General features: G+C 42.5%; 1 protein-coding gene and 1 long non-coding RNA gene across 6 annotated transcripts in view; one reads left to right on the forward strand and one right to left on the reverse strand.

The window, feature by feature from the left end:
• Positions 1-748: 748 nt before the first annotated feature.
• LOC113943412 (interferon-induced GTP-binding protein Mx-like) lies at positions 749-21,307 on the forward strand. Of its 4 annotated transcripts, none has more exons than XM_027635176.1 (15): positions 754-798; positions 1,338-1,396; positions 3,837-4,162; positions 5,655-5,847; positions 6,659-6,796; positions 8,002-8,156; positions 9,519-9,655; positions 10,143-10,343; positions 11,090-11,168; positions 11,797-11,919; positions 12,676-12,817; positions 14,894-15,052; positions 15,939-16,015; positions 17,460-17,678; positions 20,331-21,307. In XM_027635176.1, exons 3-15 carry the CDS (start codon positions 3,890-3,892, stop codon positions 20,562-20,564), a joined length of 2,130 nt encoding a protein of 709 aa, XP_027490977.1. In that variant the 5' UTR covers positions 754-798; positions 1,338-1,396; positions 3,837-3,889; the 3' UTR covers positions 20,565-21,307. The 4 variants fall into 4 exon arrangements, with proteins under 4 accessions (XP_027490987.1, XP_027490977.1, XP_027490996.1 ...); XM_027635195.1 differs by lacking the exon at positions 1,338-1,396 and adding an exon at positions 1,934-1,982 and having other exon boundaries at positions 777-798; XM_027635186.1 differs by lacking the exon at positions 1,338-1,396 and having other exon boundaries at positions 749-798.
• A 1,174-nt stretch (positions 21,308-22,481) lies between these two features.
• Positions 22,482-23,070, reverse strand: part of LOC113943459 — a 1,116-nt gene continuing 527 nt past the window's right edge. For both annotated transcript variants that reach the window (XR_003526333.1, XR_003526334.1), the window contains exon 2: positions 22,482-23,063. This is a non-coding gene — a long non-coding RNA (uncharacterized LOC113943459). The remainder of the gene's footprint in view (positions 23,064-23,070) is intronic.

A 23,070-nucleotide genomic window follows, 5' to 3' on the forward strand; every position in this document is an offset into this window, starting at 1 on the left:
AGGACTTTTGTGGAGACAGTTTCACAAAGTCGAAAATCGTTTACTCAGGTGACAGCTACAACAGATTCAGAACTGCTGTTGATGAATGCATTTGCTGTGTTAGTGCTAAATATCCTAAGGCTAGAAAGACAGTGATTGATTAATAATTTACAATTCACTAAGCTTAACTTCACCATTAATTAAGCTCAGTTTCACCTGGGTATGAGCCGCTGAATAGTGGTACAGAGGTGAGGCTTCGGAGAGACTTTTTGCAAGGACATGTAATAGGACAAGGGGAATGGCTTTGAATTGAAAGAGAGTAGGTTTAGACTAGATATAAGGAAGAAATTCTTCCCTGTGAGGGTGGTGAGGCCCTGGCACAGGTTACCCAGAGAAGCTGTGGCTGCCCCATCCCTGGAAGTGTCCAAGGCCAGGTTGGATGGGGCTTGGAGCAACCTGGGCTAGTGGAAGGTGTCCCTGCCCGTGCAGGGGAGTTGGGACTAGATGATCTTTTATGCCCCTTCCAACCCAAACCAGATTCTGTGATTCTATGAACGTCTGGCTGTGAGGTCTCCACTTCACCCCGGACATGACTGAGGTGTTGGGATAACTCCGAGTGCAATATTAGCAAGAGGTGCCGATTCATGGCAACTCAGCGTTTTGAAAAAGCAAGCCTGGTCATTTTCCATTTCTCCTGTGAGAACTGGTTTCGTTTCTACTGATTCTTGTCACTGTCTGTAGGTGGAGCCTGTAAATAAAAAAGCACACGAAGAAGTTCAAAAAAGTTACTGCATCTCCTTGTACGGGACACTTACAACGGTAAGTTCCTCTTTTCCTGCTTCTAAGGATAATAATGCAATTTTTGACTGTTATCTTCATTTTAATGTGAAAAGGCTGCATAAGAGTCCAAAATAAGTGTGTTTAAACAAGGCTGCCAGGAGTAGGATTTGTTGCTCTCAAAGGTGGGGAAAAAGAAAAGACATTACTATTATTTCCTCTTTAAAAGCAGACAACTGAGAGATAGTATTTAAATTGGAACACATGTTTTAAAGTAGGTACTGGTAGGAGGAGGCAGTGTTCAGCAGCAAGATCTAGCCAGCAACATTCATTCATGTATAGCATCATAAGCTGCCTTCTTTTTTTTTTCTGAGAAGACAGCTAGAATTAATAAACATACAGCCCAGAGGCTGTGTGGTTTACCCAAATATCCTGAAGTATGCCAGCCAGAAGTCCATATGCTCCTCAGGCTGGACAGAGGGTGAATAAATGCAAGAGCTGTGCGGGTTCAGCACCACAGCCCTGCACTTTAGGGTTAAAAGGGATTTTATTGATAAGGGATTTTTTTTTATCTCCTTGAGATGCAAAGCCAGGATCTCTAGAGGAAAATAAGGCAGCTCCTCTTCAGAACCATCAGCAGGTTGGTGCTTGGTGTAGGTGTGGCTGTGCAGCACAGTGCTCTTTGCTGTGCCAGGAGAGGTTTCCACACGCAGGCAGGCAAAAGTCTAAAAGTAAAGCTCAAGGAAAGGAAGGAGGCAGGGGATGCTTCAGGATTTTGTCTCTGTATTTGACTGGATCTTAGGTATTTACACACCTGTCCAAAAGCACTGGGGCAGGAGGTGTAGAAAAAAGGTCCCTCAGTCTGCACGGTTTGCGGGGGATGAATTTAAGCGGGACAGACTTTAGTTCAGGAAGAACTCTCTTGTAACTTTATTACTCCATTCCTATGTATAGAACCTGGGTCCGAGCTCTCCAGCCAGGCAGGTGTTTCTTTATCTCCCCACATACCACACCCCCCCATGTGACTGCTTCCAGCCACAGAGAACAGCTGTGCTTCAAGTGGCTTTCCAGCCTGACCTTGTGATTCTTTTCACACACACACTAATCTTAGCTCTGGCTCGCTCAGGACCAAAATATTTTTGCTTTAGTGTTTTCTTCTTCTTCTTTAATCATCCAGGTGGCTGGTGTTGTCCGTCCAGCTGCTCCTACATGGAGGTGCCCTGCAGGTATCCCTGATGGAGGCACTGGCGGTGGGGTGGTGGGGAGAGGGGGGCTGGACAGGGGTGAAAATCGACCTGGAAACTCCCTGAAATCTCGGGAGGTCAGTTTGCCCTGTTGACTCAGTCTCCAGCATCATTTTACACCCTTTGGTGGCCGATGTGCACCGAAGGCAATCACAAACATCTCAGCTCCCCTATCTCTGGAATGAATTAATTATGGAAGCATCCAGACATCCTGCAACGCCCACCTGGTGTGCTTATCCTTGGGCAAATGCCACTGCCTCAGAGACCTAGAAGGGATGGGGGAGGGCTGAGGATTCTTGAGAAGACCCAGCTATCACCCCTACACACATCTAGGAGGGGTGAAGACCGCAGGGTGCACACACACCCTAACGAGGATTCCTACAGGCAGCAGCAGAGTAAAACAACACGTGTGGATTTCTGAGGTTATCAAGCTATTCTCCCCCTAGACCTGGAAAAGGTTGGTAAGGTGGTGCAATCCTTCCTGTGCCACACGGGCATAGCGATTTTTTTTTGTGCACTGAGCCCTAACAACATCGAATGAAAGAAAGAAGGAGGGGGGGGGGGGGGAAAAGGCGCTGAAATGGTCCAGAATCCACAAGTGAAACGTGACACCGGGATGACGTGATGACACTGGAAGTCTGCCAACAATTTCCCTTCCCCAGGGCTGCCCCTGCCTCCTTCCTTTCCTTGAACTACATAGGTGCTTTGTTGCTTTGCAACTGTGAATTCTTCAAGGCCAAAGACAACGTTTTGGAATCGAGAGGGTCTCATTGAAGCTTTGGCTCAACAGGAAGAACACTGACCTGACTATAATCTGCAGTAATAGATGGCAGAGCTGTTATTTAGGTACTGCATTGGTGATATTTAGATACTGTAATAGCAATAAATCTAATCATAATTATCCACATAATCACTGTATCCTACTTTTTACGCCTGTCCCAGAATCTTCTCTTGACTACTCTGCTACAGCATGTGGTGCTTTGTCTAAGCTTGTTTTACACATTGAAGGTATAACTTACATTGTGTCAAATCATCCTATTTTGACATCTGCTTAAATTAGAAAACCTGTAAACTTAATTCAAGCAAAGAAATTAACAAAACAGGAAGTTATTTCAAGCAAAGATGTGTTTCTCCTAACTTATTTCCCCAAGCGTTTAACAGATCCTGGTTTTTGCAGAGGGAGGCCAAAGAACATCAAGCTTTGAAAAAATGCTGATGGGGATTTTTTTCTTTAAATCTCTCTCTCTCTGGAAATCACTTTCCCTGGCAAATGTCACATCAAAAGCCTCTAGTTTCTTCAGACATCTATAGAAAATAAACCAAAACTTTTACATAAAGAAAAGTCGAACAAGAAAATAAAAACTCTCCTAGCTCTCCCTTCTCTAACATCATGTCAAGCGAAGTCTGCTTTTGGCGAGAGGGTTTTAAGCTATAGAGGAGGGGACCAAGATGCAGAGCTTCTAAAATAGGTGTCAGACTTGCCTCTGACAAGTGTTTCTACCACAAGAGAGGTGAGTTGGCTGCACAGCAGAATATGGCTTGGTGTGTCCCACTCTCATTGCTGGTAGCTCACCCATGTAGACCCTCCTTGTGCAGCCCACAGCCCTACACTCCTGACCCCAGGAAGTTAAGGATTCTCACACTCTCTACAATCATGCCCACGTACTGACTGAGCTTCTCCAGACACCTTTCAGCAAAATATTTCACTGAGGAAAACCAGCTTTTAGCAAAAAACTGGTGTAACTTCGCCCCTCATCCTCAAATAAATACTGTTTTTTCTGTGGCAGTTTCGTTCTTTCAGGCTGGAGTCACTCACTGCCTCATGTTTGATTCCAGAAGCTGTACCTAAGAGCTGGACCAGGCAGTAACCACTATTTAGTGAATCCATTATGGACAACCTGCGTGGTAGCCAAAAAAATCGGCGGGCCATGGATAAGAGGAATGCAGCATTCAAATCACCTTCTGAAAGAACCAAACCTACCCTGACGACGATAGAAGGGTTTGCATTTCCTTTCTTTAAAGAAGCTTTAGAAGGTATTGCAGTGCCTCTCCCACCAGAGACAGAAGAAGAAGCTGTTCAGATGTCAGAGAACACGTTCCAGAGGAGGCCTGACTATGAGCAGAAGGGCTTGGAGACAGAATATTCCAGAGAACAGGAGAAGGTAAGGCAAAAAGAGGACACAGATCTTCCCCATTCTTATTCTGTTGGTTCTCTTTGTGCCCCCAACATTAATTCCTTTGTCTCTTTTTGGGCAATCTGCACTTGTTATGTCTAAGGAGTACTTTTGGATCAGGGCCAAGCATTCATTTGTGTAACTAGCAAGACAGGTACATGCAATTATTCTGCAGATATAAACAATGCAGGTCTAACAAAAAAAAAAGGATGGCTGCAGCCTAGAAGCCAATTTAATGTGTGACATGTATCTGTTTCATTCTTAACAATTGTTGAGGAGAACTCCTAAAAGCTGAGATAGATTGTACTTGAGGCTCTTCTACCTTCAACAGAAATGCAAAGAAAGGTTGATAATAACCTTCTCAGGTATTTGACACTGGAAGCAGATTGGTTTTAAGTTTGTGACATAGTCAATGAAGCTTTTTGAGAAGTTGCTAGCTATTAAACATCATAGTGAAGACAGTGGGCAGGGGGTACTAATAAGGTTTCTGTGCCTGCCTCCAGTAAAGTGTGCAGTCTTCCTCATCTTGAAAAAAAATCTGCTCTGTTTGAGTACATCTGATTGACAGACATACTTTTAGAGTTGGCTTTCTTGTATAAAAGTGATGGAGAGAAACTTGAGTTTTTCTTTTCAAAAAGCCAGGTTTGAGTGTGCCTGGCCCAATATGTCTGAAACATATTGGTGTTCTCAAAATTGCATTTCTAAATGCAGCAGTCAGACTGGAACAGGGAAAAAAGACCAAAGCTGATCTTTATATACTTTATTTGAGCATATTTAACAGCAGATGGACCAGTTTTGTAAAAGACTGGAAGTTATCTGGCTTGTTTTCATGTAAATGAGGAACCTGTGTAAACGTCTGGCACACGTATCAAAACCAAAAAATGACAATAATCAGTCATTTAACACAACCCACTCATATTCATTCCTTACCCAAGTCTAAAATGAGGCAAAGAAAGAAGAGCCATGATGATCTAAAAGTCTTTTAGCCACCTGTTGAGGATGCTACAACAGAACACTTTTGGTGTCTGTGCAAAAACTGTATCTTCAAAATCCAAAACAAAGATTTAATAAGCTATTTTGTGCTAAATTCTGTGATTACTAGTTTTCATTTGCATCCATATTTCAATATAACTGTAGATGAGTGGAAGAAAATGGCAATTATTAAGAAAAAAAAAAGAACAAAGCACACTTAGTAATGTGGTCTCCTTTTTTTTACCTTCTCAGAATAGCTTCCAAAATTTGGTATTTTTGCTAAGGATGATCACTGAGCCAACTGGTTTTTTTTCATATTTATAGACACCTGTTTATAACATGGAGATGCAAGGATGCACAGTGACATAAAGCACAGCTTGATGTCAGTAAATAACTTGTTACTAAAGAATGACGAGCCAGAAAAGATGTCTGGATTTTTGTTGTCGTCATTGTGGAAACAACTTATTTTAAAATTAGGGAAGACTCATCCTAAGTTTAACTCTGCCAGGCTGCAGAACACACCTTGTACAGACAATATGAGGAAAAGATCAGGCCCTGCATTGATCTTGTCGACAGCCTGAGAGCTCTGGGAATAGAGAAGGACCTGTCCCTGCCTGCGATCGCAGTGATTGGAGACCAGAGCTCTGGGAAGAGTTCTGTCCTAGAAGCCCTGTCTGGTGTTGCTCTTCCCAGGGGCAATGGTAAGAATTCACCTTTTCAGATTTTCACCTGAATTTCACTTTGATGAGATGGAAGGGATTTTTTTTATTTTTCTTTTTTAATTTTTTTTTGGTCTAGAATTGGATAACTGTGACTGAGAAGTGGATGTGCCAGTGAGGCACCACAAGGTAACTCCCAACAAGGCACATCTTCTGGCTAGTCAAGAGACCAGGAGTAAGGAGTGTAGTGTAGTTACCCCAAACTGTGGACAGACTGAAAGGTTGCATCAGCTGACTCTGTGCATTTCCCAGCAAAGAGTATCAGTTTCATGTGGAAAATTACTTTTGAAATTTGCTTTTGGGGTTGGTTTAGATTTTTTTAACAATATTTTCTTACAGATAACATTTTTTTTTTTTGTAAAAAGCATACAAAGGCCTTTACTTAAAAAACAAAACATCATTTAAGTCATAGAAGGCTGTTGGAAGACTTTGCAGCTCAAGAAGATTCACTTTCCAGCTCTCTCTGTGTGTGTATATTCGCACATGTAAGTTCTACAAGTTCTGTGTGAGGTGACAATACCCTCTAATCTTTGAGGCTGGACTTGAGGAAAAATTTTCCTAGGATTTAGGTGCAGCACTGAAACAAATCACCCAGCAAAGAGCAAATCTGCCATCTGTGGAGGTTTGCAAGACCAGGCATGAGTGGAAAGAGCCACAGCTGACCTCACGTAGTGCCAGTGACAGTCCTACTCTGAGTGGGAAGTTGGATGAGACCCCTCTGGCAATGTCACGTAGTACAAGGCTGTGTGTCATGTCCAGCAGCTACTGAGTTATGTCTTTGGAACTGCTGCAGGTATTGTCACTCGATGTCCTCTGGAGCTTAAACTGAAGAGGTTGCCCGAGGGCCAGGCGTGGCAAGGGAGAATCTGTTACCGCAATGTTGTCATGGACCTCCAGAGTCCCTCTGAGGTGGACAGGGCAATAAGACAAGGTGAGTGGGTCTGGCTTGCTCAGTCTCCTCCGAATCAGGATGATCCATGATGATCACAGAACCAGTTGTAAGGGACCTTAAAGATCATTTAGTTCCAATCCCCCCACCACGGGCAGGGATGCCACTTGCAAGATCCATGATCCTTTCATCCATGATACAGGATTAGGGTGTGTTCTTATCTGGGTGGTGTCTTCCTGGTTTCCTGGTCTGGGGAGGTTGTCTGTCAAACTGTAAACATGCAAAGCCCCAAATGGTCCCTGTCATCAGTTCAAAAGCTCAGAGATTTCTCGAGGTGTCTCTGGCTGGAAATCTTACAATTTTGGAGAAAATTGCAAAAAGGCAGAGTGGAGACCGTTGAGAAATCCTGGCAGGTACTGTGACCATGGCCTCAGTCATTGTCCTTCCCATGTCACGGCTTTGCTGTTATGGCATTTCATGCTGAGTAAGAAATCATTGTTCTTACCCAAAGGGCAGTAAGCACTTGCCCTAAATGTGAAAGTTGGATTGTCCGTATTTCCTTGAGACTAGCACAGCTCTGCACAGTTATTCTTCCTAGGTTGTTGGGTTTTTTCATTAGCTTTTCAATATATTATTTGGATATTCTCAAGTTATCTTTCCAAAACTGGCAAGGCAATTGGTATGAATTAATTAAGGTAATTACGGAGATGAAAATCTCTCATGAGAATGGCTGTGGGTTTCCTTTGCTTCTCTGTGCTGCTCACAGTTCCAGCATTATTACCTTGTAGGATTTGGGACAATTTACTTGATCTCCAAACCTCCCTATCAAAGTGTAAAGAATACAGAACAACACCTATTTGTCTTTCAAGGCATCCAAGGATTAATTAATGTCCAGAGAGCGTCTTGTTTTTGGGGAAGCATTTCTTCAGCTGACCAGTATTTTATCTGATCCCTTTTGCTGTGGTTTATTTGCATGTATTTTGTCTCCATACACGAGAGTTCATAAATATGTGCTCTGTAAAATATTGCAGTTCCTATCCCAAAAGGACCTCACGTGTGCTGCCTAATAATTTCCTTAGAATTTTGCATAAGTGGATTTATGTGTGTGGCTGGATCTGAGAGAAAAAGCCAAGCCTGAAAGAACCTTAGGTGGTAGTTAGGCACTTTTTCCAAAGTCGGTGTGTTAAGCTTTGGTTTGATGTAGAGTTGAAGCTTGTATCCTTTACCTTGCTTTTTTCTCCTTGCAGCCCAGGATGTTGTGGCTGGTCCTAGAGGTGCCATTAGTGCAGAATTAATTTCCCTAGAGGTTCGGTCCCCAGATGTCCCAGATTTGACACTAATTGATCTTCCTGGAATTGCCAGAGTGGCCGTGGGGGACCAGCCAAAAGACATCGGGGAACAGGTAAAACTCAGTCTCACGTGCCAATCTGTGCATGGGGACACCTCTGTAACCTCCCTCATACCTGGGCACGTCACTGAACACACTGCAGCCCCATGTTCCTCAGTTAGATCTGAAAGACAAACACATCCCAGAAAAACTGGTCTCTTACCAGCTCTGTGGATGTATTTGGCAGAGGTGAACAGATCTGAGCTCATCCCTTACTTGCTGAGCACATCAGAATCAGACCCATCCTGGGTTTTCTCATCCTTTAAGGGATCCCAGCAGACCTTTTCAGAAGTAAATAGAATAAGTGTTAAAGTGGAGGGGGTCTCTACTCTTCCTCTGGCTGCTTTTAGATGAAATGCTGGGGAATGCAAATAAAACTAGTTGGACAAGGCCCACTGTGAGGGTGACCTGCAGGAAGTGGGCGTTCTGTTCCTCCTAAAATGCCTTTAAATAGGAGCTTGGAATAAGAGGAGCCCAAACTAAACTAGACATACCAAATAAAAATGAGACAAGATTGGGTTGTCTGGGCTTTACTTTCTGGGAGGAGAGTAATTTAGTTTCAGAGTTTGATTGTAATCTTTCTATTGTATTCAGAAGAAGGCAGCAGATGTGACATGGTCCAAACATTTCCATCATCCCCAGCTGTATGTACACTTCAGAGATGGAGTCTGTAGCATTGTAGCATGTCACAAACTGGGGTGGACGGGAGGTAGAAAAGGGAGGCATCTTTAGCAAAACCCAGGGGGAAAAAAAGAGTTAATTTACTTCAGAATAAGCACAATAGAGCTGTGTGAAGCTGTTGCAAAGCAACACAAATTATGAGAAGCTTGTTTAGTTGGGCATTGAAACATGGAAACAATGCCAACTAGATATCGTGGACTACTTGGTTTTTGGCTTTTTTCCATTTCCCTACAAATGCTCCACTGAAATAAAAGCCAGACATTTGCTCTCCTTTCAGAGGTACAAATTTGAGATTTATCAATATAATCTAGCTTGCTTTCTTTCCATGAGTGTGTACCCAGACATCAGAACCTGATTTTCTTACATATGGCTATTTATCAAATATCTTTAATACTTCCATAATTAAAGATTACTTGCATGAGAGGTTAAACTCTACATAGTTGCCAAGACAGGCAACAACAGTCTGGTCTCTGTTCATGCCAGCTGTTTGGATAAGGATAAGGATGTTTACATAGGAAAAGAGGCTGCATTCTTCTGCTGACCTGTTTCCATGCCATCCCTTAGCATGTAATATGATCCTCAGCATGTGTGGCATTTATTGTCATCAGACAGTGGCTCATATTGCTAGAAATGGTCACAGCCTACATGCAAGCATCTGATTTCACTGAACCTCTTTACTGCTGTATTGCATTGCAGATCAAAATTCTCCTTAAAAGAATTATTGGTTGCAAAGAGACAATAAATTTGGTAGTGGTGCCATGTAATGTGGATATTGCAACAACAGAAGCCTTGAAAATGGCCCAGGAGGTGGATCCCAGTGGAGAAAGGACACTAGCTGAGACAACTTTTAAGCTACAAGTTGAAGAGAAGGGCAATTTTTTTTTCATGAGGACTGATATTCTGTGTTCCACACCAGATCTGTGACATTAGCTACTAGAAGAGGAGGAAAAAAAACCAGCTTAAATAAACTATTTACAAACCTTAAGTAGCTCTAAGAATAAGAATAAGATAAAAACCCCTGGTTTTGTCTTGCTGACATTCATGTTACGAATAATTGGAAATTGCAAATCTCAAAGTTAATGGTAGGGAAGCTTTGCCTGTTAAAAAATGTTTGCAAGGCAAAAGGCCTGGTGGGAGGCCAACTGTAGAGCAAGTTTGACAGGGCAAAACCCAGGGGCTGAGAGCTTTCTAGGAGAGAGAAAACAGACAAAAACTCCTTTGTGAAACATGGTACAGAGCGTTCCTGCCTGGTGGGGGGTGTTTCTTCTGCGCCTCTCCCACCTGTAACTTCTGCACTTGACTAACTCTGGGTCATTTCACAGGGATCCTCACCAAACCCGACCTGGTGGACAGAGGAACTGAGGAGTCTATCCTTAGAATAATGCAAAACATGGTAATCCCCCTCAAAAAGGGTTACATGATCGTGAAGTGTCGTGGGCAGCAGGACATCCACAACAAAGTGACCTTGGCCTCTGCAATCCAGCAGGAGAGGAACTTCTTTGCGAGTCACAGACATTTCAGGTACCTCTCACAGAAAAAATCCACTTAAAAACATATCAAAATCACTTCAAAGCTTCCTGTTGATTTGCTGAGATTTAACTCAGGGTTGCAAACAGGTATTAATTATAATTATATATTGTATTTCTCACTGCCCGCATAGTGTTGTGTTTCAGCAACCCAGAGGAATTTTTGCATAGCAAATAAACTTTGAAAATGTTTTCTGGATGCGAAATACATGGGGGAGAAGTGCAATGAAGTTTAGAAGTTCAGAATAGCCCCAAAGAATTCGAGTTAAGCATCTGAGCACTTCAAGTCAAGCACTTAGGTGTTTCTTTTCACTGGAAAACACAGCGAAACATAGCATGGAAAGGCCACTGCCTGGGCTGAGGGCACAGTTTGCCCAGAAGACAAGTCAGCAGCAAATCATCATAATACAGAGGATGGTCAGATGAAAAGGGCTTTGAATCAGTGAACTTCACACATGCAGAAATGATGCAGCAGCACATCCATCTGCTGTTAGGATTTGCTGGTTTCAGGTTCTTCTCTGCTTCCCTTTGCTTAGCCAGGAGCTGTAAAGCAACTTGTGAATAAAAGAGCCCAGAGAGTCCTGAGCTGCTGCCACGTCTGTACCAGCACTCCCCAGAGGGCTCTTTCTTTAATCAAGTTGCTTAACAGAGCTAGTGAAAATAGAGCAGAGCATCAGTGCTGCCTCCTTGCCCTGTACAGGCTGGCTACCCAAAAACCAACTTTTCCTCCTTTTTTTGCAGCGTTCTTATGAAAGAAGGAAAGGCTACTATCCCTCATCTGTCGGTGAAGCTCACAAATGAACTTGTGAACCACATTATTGTAAGTAACAGAGGTACCACACTAAGCTGTTTGTACCAGTTACTGCCTAAAAACAAGTTCAACCCTTCGACCTTGGAATGCAATGGACTGCAGTTGGATTGCAGCTTTCTATGCATAGATAGTGCTTAATGATCCTTCAACCTGGGAATCTGAGAACAAACTGAACTGAGAGAGGTAAAAACACCCCCATGCTCTGTCCTCAGGTTTGCCTTTAAACTGCAGATCATTTAATCTACTTGTGACTCGTAGCTCCTGCCTTTTCAATGGCAGCCATGGTTTTTCCTTTTGTTTATAAGGAGTGTTGATCATCTGGGTGACAAGGTACTGCCACCAGCTTACTGAAACACAGTCATTTCTATTTAACTGAAAATGTCTTCAAAATCTCTAGTAAGATGTAATTGCTCTATTATATTACCATACTACTGCAAGTACATTGGTGTTTTTATTTTATATATGTTTATCTGTAAGTAATATATTTTATTCCACTAGGGAAGATGCTAAAATATAGGGAACCTCTAAATTCAGTCTCAAAGGAGAAAAAAAAAATATTTCTTTATGTAAACTTACAGAAAATAAGCCAGACATGTTCAACCTATGTCAATGCCCTTCTTTACTGACTACTCCCCAGAAAACTTTGCCAACACTGGAGAGCCAAATACGTGAGACACTCCATAAAACGTTACAGGACCTACAGAGGTACAATAGAGGCACACCCAAAACAGAGTCTGAGAAGCTGATTTTCCTCACAGATGTAAGTATCAGTATTAGTTTGGTCAGAGAGCAGAGCGAGGAGGTAGAAAAAGTTATCAAAACATCAGCATGGCCCACCAGGAAGTTTGTGGTATCTGTCACTGAAATGCTTTGAGAGTAACAAGGGCAAACCTCTTTCAGGAATACACCATACCTGCAAAAATAATGGACCAGAGAAGCTCGTGGCCCATTCTAGCAATTTTTTTCCCCTGTGATTATCTGACAAGAAAATGAAACAACTCAGTTAATTGGTCAAAATCAAGCATCTCAGAGAGGGAAGACTTACCCTTCTGCCTGCTCAACACTTTGAAGGGTTTTCATTGTTTACAGCACTTGTAAGTTCAAGTGTATTCCTGATATCAAAATGTGCTTTGCAAGTTCGTCTAAGTTGTCTCATCTTGGAGAGTTAATCCCTCACAGTAAGCCTTTGGCAGAGGTGTTTGTGAAGCCTCACCAGTCTTCAAAGACTTCGTACAAGTCTGGTCAATTAGAATTTAGTAAATAGTTCTAAAAGTCCATGGGGGGGAGGAGGGAGGGGAAAGAGTATCAAGTTTGTTCTCCCCTAGCTGTGATGGTTTTGTAAAAAAACACCAAAACCCCAAAGCCAAACAAACCAGGAGCTGAGAGCATAAAAAGATGCATGGAAAGGATGTTTTCTATGAACCATTTCCCTGCTTTAATTCACTTAACATACACAAATTAGTCTGAAGAAATGAAAGTTTGCTACATTGCTTGCTCGTTCTTTAATTCATTCCAGTTGATCAAACTCTTTAACCAAGACATCTCTCGGACAATGCGAGGGGAGGAGCAGCTGTTCGGGAATGAAATCAGACTGTTCACGAAAATCCGCCGGGAGTTTCGAACGTGGGGAGCGATTCTGCTGGAGTGTGCTGAGAAGGGTAAGCACAGAAACCACCTCTTGCAGCTGACCTGAGAGTCCATTCCCTTGCTTTTAAATCTAGACACAGCATCATCAGTAGGTTGTTTTCAAGAAAGTGAAGAATAAGAAGCTACGAGCATCCATCTGTTGTAGTGTTAGGCAAGTCGTGCTTTGGGAATAAAGACATGGTTTGTGTTAAATGTTGTCATTACAGAGAGATCAGTGGATGTCTCTCTTCTCCCAGCAAAGCAATAAAGTCAAGACCCAGAATTTGTTGGTGATTCTCTGAACCACTCTTTTAAATAACAACACCACCACCAACATTATTATTATTAATAATAGTAATTATAATAATAATAAATATTACATTGTTATTTTCTATTATTATTACTATGAATGTTTTAGAATCTGGATCTTTTTTTGTTCCACTTTAGCTCTGGTTTAAGGTGTGGAAAAAGCAAGTCTGGGTCTGGAATAGCCACAACCTTACCAAGAATGTTGCACCTTGCTAATTGCTTAACTGAACTCAGTTCTTAGCTGAGGGGTTTTACTGTAGGGTGATACACACAGACTGAACTCTGCCGTACACTCAACATCCTTTGTAACACCTTTTTCACATCTCTGAAACCCCATCATTTGCTCTTGGAGATGAAACAGCTTCAGCTGCCAGCCAAGCAGTAGCTCTTTTAACAAGTTCTTTTAGTCTTTGATGCACTTCTGTATCATCACTAGTGATTAAAATGATAAATGATCATTTAAAAGTGATAAAAAATGATAGGTACATATAGGTTACAAAGGTGTCATCAGTGAAAGAAAAATCTATGTATATATATGCACAGATGTGTAGACAGACAGACAGACGTGGGTGTATATCAGTGTCTCATCCAAGTAGTACCTTGAAATAGTAGTAGTACATCCTTGAAGTACCAAGCCAAGCAACGGGATTTTATGGAGAGGAATAAAAAATTAGGACAATGAAGGCATGAAGGAATAGATGTAAAGACAGCAGGAAGCAGAAGGATGCAGCCCCTTCAGTGTTGCAGAAGTTACACCAACCATCACACAGCAGCTGAACCACAGTGGGGAATCCTCTGGGCACTTCCAGGTTATCCCCCTTGATGTCCAGCTTGGCAACAGGTGAGGGCAGCAGCACCCAACAGCTCTTACGACAGCACAGCTCTTGCTCACAACATGCTGCCCCAAAATCATGGGTTCATATGTCCAGGGAAAGTGTTTACATCTTCAGCAGGGCAAGTTCACTTATGTAGCTTGAAAACTAGAGGCAGCTTTAGCAAGACCTTCCTCAACGAGAAGCGCTGGTATCAGTCACTGCTTAAGACTTCTGAAGGCACATCACTGAGTGTCAGATGATTCTGTTTAACTTCGGCTTTCTTATGATGAATTAAAGTATTAAAAATAGCAAATACTTTGGATACTCGAAACCTTGAACTTTCTGTTTCAAAGTTCATGTGGATTTGTATTACTGTAACTGTACAAGTATGTTTTTAGACTCTGAACAAGACACTCCACATCTATTCCTGTCTTTTCTTTTCCTTTTTTATTGAGTTTTTTCATTGTCCAACCACAGATTCATATATCTGAATATTAGAACTGAATGCGTTCATGGCTTGACTTCTACTCCCACACGTGCACTTGATCTGTGATTCACAAATCTGACCCCAAAACAGGGCAATATCAAAACTATTCAAAAACATGTAAACCAATTCAAAGGGATATAACTCATTTAAGAGGGCAAATGTGTATAATGTCAACAAAGAAATACTGACTGTTTTAAATATCAACTATTTTAAACAAAAAATAGCTAGTCAACAGTAGACCCCCTGGAACAGGTGTTTAGTGAGCTTGGGGGACTGTTTTGTTCTGTTTTTTTTTTTTAAATTTGGAAGTGAGATGGCTCATTCACTGAGCAACAATGTGTTAACTCTGTTCTGTTATAACAGCATTGCTTGAAATATCATCTCAGCAGTTGCTCTTCTCAAGAACAACTCAAGAGGAGAATTAGACTTCCTTCTTAAATGTGGAATGCATGGATTGAGTGATTTGGTGTTAAAGCAACGTTATTTTACTATTACAGCTAAGAAAAGTGTACCCAGTAAAGCAAACAAATACGAAGACCAGTACCGTGGGAGGGAGTTCCCAGGCTTTACCAACTACAGGACGTTTGAGGACATCATAAAAGAGCAAATCCTGGAACTGGAGGAGCCAGCCGTTGAGATCCTGAACAACGTGATCCGTGCGTCTCACAGCCCACGGGAGGCTCTTGTGTGGGACACACTGGGGTGCCTCACAATTGGGTTTTTTCCCAGGATAAGCTTGATGATAATGCTCTCTCTGCTGGAGCAAGAGCTCCAGCCAGCATAGTGCAGAGCGGGGAAGTAAACCTGATTCAACCTGGAGATTTGCTTCTTCTCTAAAGCCTTCATTCTCTCCAGCATCTGTTTTTCCCAGTGGCTCTTGAAAGGGAGTTAGAAAGTAACTTTAATAAATAACACAGCAAGAAAACAGTATAGTAGAAGTACCTGATGCCAGCCAAGCAGCTTGGAATTCCCAGACTCAGGGATTGGAATACACAAACCTGAACTGGGAATGCAGCTTCTTTGATGACATTGTATGTATTATACAGTGACTGCTGGGGCTGGGGGGGAGAGTAGGTAGCTCATCCAGTAAAAGGCACCCAAGGAAAAATATGATGTGATTCTGTCTCTGCTGTGTTGCCTTAGAGGGCAGCAACCCCATGCCAGACTTGCTGCTCTGTACTCCATGTGCCAGCTCCTTGTCCTGGAGAGGACACTCGGGGTAAGATACAGATATGCTAACATGGCCAAGTGATGGTACATTTGGTAGGCACAGCTGTAAGCACAGAAATTGCTTTATCAAAGAAATCTCACTCTCAGGTGTTAAGTGGTTACAGGAGGTCTTTAATTGCTCACAGTCTTGGACCTGGAAATCTAAATTCCTCCTTGTTTGTATTGGTCTTAAAGGCACAGTGCACCTACAGCTGTTCATCTGTTGCTGAATGAATACAGGAAATGAGTAGTTTCCCAAGTCTCATACTAACAACAGCTTAAAATCCTCACCTACTTACCTGACTTTATTTTGTCTGTCTGTTTTTCCCTTAGAACTGGTTGAAGAGAAATTTATGGAAATTGTTAAGAAGAATTTTGCTAATTTTCACAATCTAAGCCGGGCTGCTAAGGTGAGACAGTACCTATAACCTAAGTCAAAAGCAAGACAGAATAGCATTTGTAAAGTCAGCCATGCTTATGGTACATGTCTCATTGCATTACCCTTATGCAAGTGTGGAATTTCCTGTAGGAAAATAAAGAAGAAATTGAAAATTATAGAATGTTTATAATGGCACTAATGAAAGTGCATTTTGCACAACTTTGACAAGATCTAACATATATATATATATTCTCCATTCATTGTGATCACATTTTTGATGCTTACAACACAGTGCAAAGAAAACCTGATATGGCTGCATTGAAGAGTTTATAACTAATTTCATTTAAGTCCTGCAATGATTTGTAAGCATGGGGGTAGCCTAAGGGTCCTAAACAGTGCTTTTCCCTCTCTGAAAATGAGCCAAGGTGTTAGCCAGTGCAGGAATGCCATCTTTGATAAAAGGGAGCGGGAACAGACAGGCCAAAAATCATTCAACCATGAAAAAAATTAGCAGATGACTGTTCACAGTTTGGGCAGGAGCATGTTTTGGGGTGGAGTTAAATGATATGGATGTCCTTGAAGGCCTTTTCTCAGAAAGAGCTTTGAGGAAGAGATGAGAAGCAATGCTGGCAGCCAGGAGGCAGAGTCCGCTCACAGGGTACTGCTGAAAAAGGGAACTCGAAGGCAAATGTGAGTGAAATAGGTGGTTTGCCATTTGAATTGCATGGTCAAACCCTGCTGAGCTCCAGGCCTACCAGGCAGCAAACAAATAAGGTATTTAATCCAAATACAGAGGTGTTCGAGAACACGGTGAGAGGAAAGAAGTTCTGTTAGACACTAGACATGAGAAGAAAGATGGGATGCTTTCTTAGAGATGCTAGGAGAGCATTTTAAGGGAATTTGAGGATGACTGAGGGAACTTTGAGGTCCCCACAGTCTTTCAGGTGGAAGTATCAAAAAGGGCAGAAAGCATCAGATGGTTGCAAAGGAAGCACCAGACAGTGAGGGGTTAGGCAGGGTTGGTTTGCTGACAACAGGTAGGAGACTGCAGTGTTTGAGAAGGGCAGGAGGGGCAATGGAATTCCCATCAGTGCCTGCTGTCACTGCCTACTGCAAGAGGGAGATGCAAACAAAGCTCATGCGAAACCCAAGGACAGGCTGCAGGCTGAACCCACGTCTGGTCACTGCTGCTTGTTCCTGCCAACTTTGTGTTTGCCTTTGGGTTTCAAGCACCAGTTTTGACTGATCCCATTCATGTTTAAGGAGGGGATAAAACTGCCATATTTTCCTGCTCTTTCACAACAGAGGAACCAGAATCTAAAGCATTACTCCGTGTTCCCAAGAGCCAGTTTGGGATTAGACAGTGCTGCAGTAAGGGCTATTGAACACTGTGCCCACCTTGGGACACTGCTGAGCGCTGGCACCCCTCCAAAGGAAGCAAATGTCTTAGAACTTCTTCTTCCTTTCTTTTCTAGATGAGAATTGAAGACATTAAAGAGAAACAAGCGGCAGAGGCTGAAAGACATATCCGGACACAGTTTAAAATGGAGAGAATTGTATACTGCCAGGATGACATTTACCTTTGTGATTTTAATACTGTTAAGGCCAATATCCCACAAAATTTATTTCAAGCTCCAAAAGAAGAACCCTCCTTTGTCCAGGAAATGGTTTCTCACACAAAGGCCTACTTCTCTGTGAGTTTACAGACAGCTTTGCTGCCCCCTGAATGCTATAGCACATACCCCTCATCCAGATCTCCCTGCAGTCAAAATAGTCTTTCATACAACACTACTGCTATGCAGGGAATAGTAGCCAGAGGATATATAAGTGTCTTGTTCAGGTACACCCTCAGCTTCTGTACAAATTAATAGGAGCTTCTGACCAGTGATGAAAATGTCAGGACAAAGCTGGTCTGTGGGGCTGTATCAGCACCGTGGCTGGGGAGGAGCAGTTGCAGAGTGCAGGATGTGGTGATCAGGAAAGCCTGCAGGTTGTTAAAGTGACAGCTGGATCCTAAACCACTTGTTAGCTACCTCCCAGTCTGGCCTGGTTCCCTGCTGCAGCTGCCCTTTGCTTGGGGAACACACCATCAGCAAGGGAGTCCTCTCCTCCTCCTCCAGCCTTCCATGGAGAAGGGGGGGACCCCCTGCCCCCTACGCAGCCCCACACCAGCACAGTGCTCTCTTGCTGGCTTTCCTATGGGAACAAGCATTAAGGGGAGGAAAGGACAGTCACTCACCAGCACAGAGGAGAGGACAGGATGGGGAAGAGCCCTTGGCCCTGTAATTAAAAGTTACTGAGTGATGGCCAGCTCCCCTCTCGAGAAAAGGAAGCGACAGTCCTAGGACTGCTCTCTCCACTGCAAGTTCATCTCACAGTTTTCAAACAACACTGGTTTTCACAGGCTTAATAACATTATATACAGCACTTTGGCATTTGGCACAGCATCTGAGAGCTCAAGCCACTGTGCATATTCCTGCAGCCAGCAGAACATGGTGTCCACGGCTCACAGTCAGATCCTAAACTAATGTGGCAAGAGAAGAGATAATAAAACATGGAGTTAAAATGGATCAGCTGTCTGTAGGGATCAGAGTGCATCTACTGTACTGCAGACAGCTCCCTAGAAGTTAAGTCTCTGAAGACAAATGGGATGCTTTAACAAGGGATCATGTTAGAGAAAGATAGAAAAGAGAACACGCAATATGAGGATTTGCTTTGTCATAAACCTCCCTCAGAAAGCAACAGGTTCAATATTAATAATGCAGTAAAGTAAGTAGCAGCTCACCTTGAATTCTAATAGCAAGGTTTTGACAAATTTCTGCATTTAAATGTCCAGGCTGCTCAGGCTGATAGAGAGAAAACCTGTGGCTTTCAGAGAACAAGAGACAAAGGCAGAAACTGCATAAGCTCTTCCATCCCACCTCGTTATACTCACTGCTGTAATATGTATGACTTACATGCTGGTTAAACATTTTTTTAAATGCCCTAAGAGCCATTTTCAACAGAAAAAAACATGCCAGTGCACCATATCTCCATGGGACTTATGCAAGGCCAAATACAGTTTGAATGAGATTGAAGCTCCCAGGCATCCATGGCCTTTGAAAATGGCATGCATGAAGCTATGTTACCTATGACAGGACTGTCAAAATTCTGAGTAGAGTCTGGCTCCAGACAAACACCCATATTTAAAGCACCTGGGCTCCCTCACAGAGTCAGTAGTGCCTAGAGAGTAAGTAGGCTCAGTAAGTGCTTTAGCTGACTCAGCCAAATTGCTTGCCATCTACTAGATCTCTGCAAACTACAGAAAAAAACTAAACATCTAGTCTTAGGTATTTTTCAGCTTGAGTTCAGCCTCACCATCATGCACAAAAGATTTTTAGGCATTGAGCTCCAGAGGTATCTAAAGCCAGAAACACTTTAGACTTCGCCAGAAACACTTTAGACTTCTCCAGAAATGGACTGCCTGTAGGACCTACAAATGAAATGTGCCTCTACCTGGTCTTCCCACTGCCATTTTCAAGTCAGGTATTACAAAAAGAAAGGAAGACAGAACCTCTCAGTTGCAGCCAGTCACTCAAGCATAAGGGCTCACCTGGCACCAGGAGGGCTTGAAGCAGCTCTCCCATGTGGGAGAGGTTTTATTTTTTTATTCCTGTTGACCAGGAGTACCAGCTGAGCCCCATACCCCTGCAGATGTCTCTGGAGAAAGGGCCCCACAAGCTCTTCTGGGTCAATCTGTTTCAGTTTGCATCAGTAACTCGACCAGGCAGTTGGTCAGGTTAGACAGGAAATTATCTCATTAAGATATCACTACATTTAATGCAGGCACAGTCTGGTCTCACCACTGCTGAAGACCTTTCCCCATAAGGCTCTTATTCCAAAGCTGTCTTACACTTAAAAGGGCAACCACATCGGTAATACCATCTAAATACAGGAATTTACCAGCTTTGGGAAAAATCACTCGGTGATTTCCTGCACCATAACATCTTGGTAGCATTTAGTGAAGACAGGTTTGACAACAGAAATTGTTCACAAGTTCTGTTTGTCAGGTATGTCCTCCTATAACTCATATCAATGACATCTGACAGAGCTAAGCAGGGAACAGCCTGTCTTGGTTGTAGTTTGCTGAGGGGGAAAAAAACAACAGCTGACATTCCAGTAACTCTTAATTTTTAGATCTTCAGGCACAGATTTTAGTTCATGGTAGTACTCACTTCCTGAACAGTAACTCAACCCAACTTTTTGAAACCTCAGTATCACTTTTTACCAGATTACCTATAACCCCTTCCCTTTTCAGTTCTTTTTGGGAAACTCGGAATTTTGCCTTTTTTTCCCCCATCTCGCAGGGAGCAAGTAAACGCCTCTCCAATCAGATACCTCTGATCATCCTGTCCTCTGTCCTTCACGACTTCGGAGAAAACATTCAGACCACAATGCTGCAACTTTTGCAAGATAAAGACAAGTTAATCGTTCTCCTTGAGGAGGACAGTGAGGCTGCTAAACATAGGAACTATCTCAGTCAGCGAGTCGATCGTCTCACCAAAGCCTGTCAGTACCTGAGAGACTTCAGCTCGCTGTAATTTCTTTGTTTTTCATAGGTATTTTTCCTGTTTTCTAGCATTATTGAAGAATTTCATATAATCCCCTAAACATTTAATGTCAACCCAGACCTTTAACACTCATTTCTAATGCTCAGCTCTGCTTTATTTTCCATAATCAGTTTTATACAAGCAGCTACCTTTACATAAAGGGCTCCAACGGGGGAGCTGTGATTAAACAAATGTTATCCTATTCCTTGCTTCATGAACTTTGTAAAACCATTGAAATGATTATAAAAAAGCTACCACTCCGAGGGTTGTATGTTTTGTTGTCTTTCCTGGCATTGCCTAAGAGATGACCCTGCAAAGTGTCGCCATTGTTAAGCGTCAGCCCAATAGGCAGAGAGGAGACACACAGTGGGAATGAAACAATTACAGCCTGGAAGGAAAATAAAAGTTTACTTTATCAGATGGGTACCTCCACAGGATGCCATTGGCTTTGTTGAGTCTCCTTTTTCAGTTCTCTGATTCGCAGAGAAAGGCTAAGAGGCTCTTTCTCTTGGATGCCTGGAACATCACCTGAAATTTTGGGACTGATGGGCAATTCAATACACGGCAGGATTTGTATGTCCAAAATGGATTAAGCCACCTAGGATGTTAAATACTAGAAGGCTGTCTCAGCATGTGGCTTGTAGGGATTTCTGATATGGGAAAACAGCAAGAAATAGACGTTGTTACCCGGGTAGGACGCAAGCCATGGGAAAAGGAGGAGCGGTTCCCTTGGGTAGAAAGAGGAACTTGAAAAAAGGATGAAAGGAACTAATGTTACTAACAGGTAAAAATATTATAATATTGTAGCTAGCAGTGAGGATTCACAGATTCAATGAACAATTGCAGCTTATTGTGTAAAAGGTATAAAAAGCCTGCTCAAATAAATAATAATGTCTTCGCTTTTACCATCATGTGAAGTCCGTGTCTTCAATCGCCACAGTGGCTTGCTGCCTTTCTCCTTCCCCTCCCCAGGGCATGAAGAACCTTTCCAAAAGCTCTTTCAATTTCATGGAAGCCAGTGCAAAATATATCACTGCACACTGCGTTCATGACATCTTTCATATGGAGGATTTATTTTAATGGGCGAAGCTGTGCTTTGTGTAGCAAAAGTAATATCTGCATTCAGCTAGAAAAAAAACAATGTTGTTATACCAGTGTGCCATGTAGTAATTTCCAGGATTGTTACAAGAGAAGCCTTTTCCTCAGGCTAGAAATGACAGAAAGTGTTTGACCCTCTGACAGGAAGCTGCAGCTGATGGCTGATTTCTGTGGTACAGCATTCACCCCACTACAGCACAGCTTCCTTAACCCTGCTGACCACTTCAGACAGTTTTCCACATTTCACTACACTGTTTTGCTACTACTGACTTGCAGTGCTGCAGGTCAGAAGCCATAAAAAAAAGCCTGATATCATAACAACCTAACTTATTTAATTTCTGGTTTGAAAGTACTTTAAACTCGCTGACTATATCATGGTAAGCCCCAAGGTGCACTTGATGCACCTGTGCTATTGAAAACACCAGTCCCACACCTAGAGAAGAGAGGCAGGTACACATTGCTTGAGGCAGTGTGAGATGCAGTAACAAAATAGGGTGTGACTCCCTCAAGCCACTGCCTGTAGGCCAAACTTATTTAATTTCACAACTCAAGTGTGATTCCATCAGACCCAACCACCACATTCAACATTCCAGGACATCTTTCCAGCTCTCTTTCCCTGGGTTTGTTTAAGGATCTGAAACATTGGAATTAAAGCAATCTCTTGGATCACCCACTTGGGTTGTTTTTCTATTGTTTCTTTTGTTGGTTTTGTTTTTTCAATCAAATTGCCAAAGCACTTCAGACACTGAGTCCAGTAACTGCTTCCAAAAAAATCCAAGCAAACAGATACAAAGCACTACTAAAGAAAACTATTTGTAAAAAAAAAAAAAATTTATTTGGTGCAGTGTTTACATGTAAGATAATTACATCTCAGTACCAAAAGAGAAAACAAGACTAGTGGAGTCATTTCATTCAATAAAGATTTATCCTTCTTAACAAAGTGACTTGATATGGCTTTTTGATCCTCTGTACTATGATTATAAATTATTTTCAAAATCCTAGTTGAGGTGGCACTCAGATATTAATTGTTTTGCCAAAAAACATACAGGCAGATACCTAAAGGACAGCTCTAAGGAATCAGAAGGCAAATTTAATAAATGAGGTAGTTCATCTGGTTACGCAGAAACACAGATTTGTGTTTCCTTGTATAAAACATCCAGTCTCTGCACATGTGTCTGCAATCCAAGGTCTTGCAACACAGCCTTGCTGGAAAAGTTTGCCCTTTGCCTTTACAGCAGGGAGAGTTCAAAGAGTCAGCCTGGGTGTGCACAGCCTGTCACTGGGACACCTCCCTCACCACTTCCTGCTACAGCTCCAGAGCATCCCTCTCCATACCTGACATCCCTCTCCACACCTGACATCCCTCTCCATACCTGACATCCCTCTCCATACCTGACAT

This window comes from Corapipo altera, unplaced genomic scaffold, assembly GCF_003945725.1.
Source record: "Corapipo altera isolate COAL_440 unplaced genomic scaffold, ASM394572v1 0, whole genome shotgun sequence".
In the NCBI taxonomy this organism is placed as follows: domain Eukaryota; kingdom Metazoa; phylum Chordata; class Aves; order Passeriformes; family Pipridae; genus Corapipo; species Corapipo altera.

Bases quoted from the DNA above. Each gene is read 5' to 3' on its own strand.
- LOC113943412 (XM_027635186.1), top strand. From the start codon at position 3,890: ATGGACAACCTGCGTGGTAGCCAAAAAAATCGGCGGGCCATGGATAAG. The intron at 10,344-11,089 runs GTACCTCTCACA...CTTTTTTTGCAG, and splicing joins GCGAGTCACAGACATTTCAG to CGTTCTTATGAAAGAAGGAA. The intron at 17,679-20,330 runs GTGAGTTTACAG...CCCATCTCGCAG, and splicing joins ACACAAAGGCCTACTTCTCT to GGAGCAAGTAAACGCCTCTC.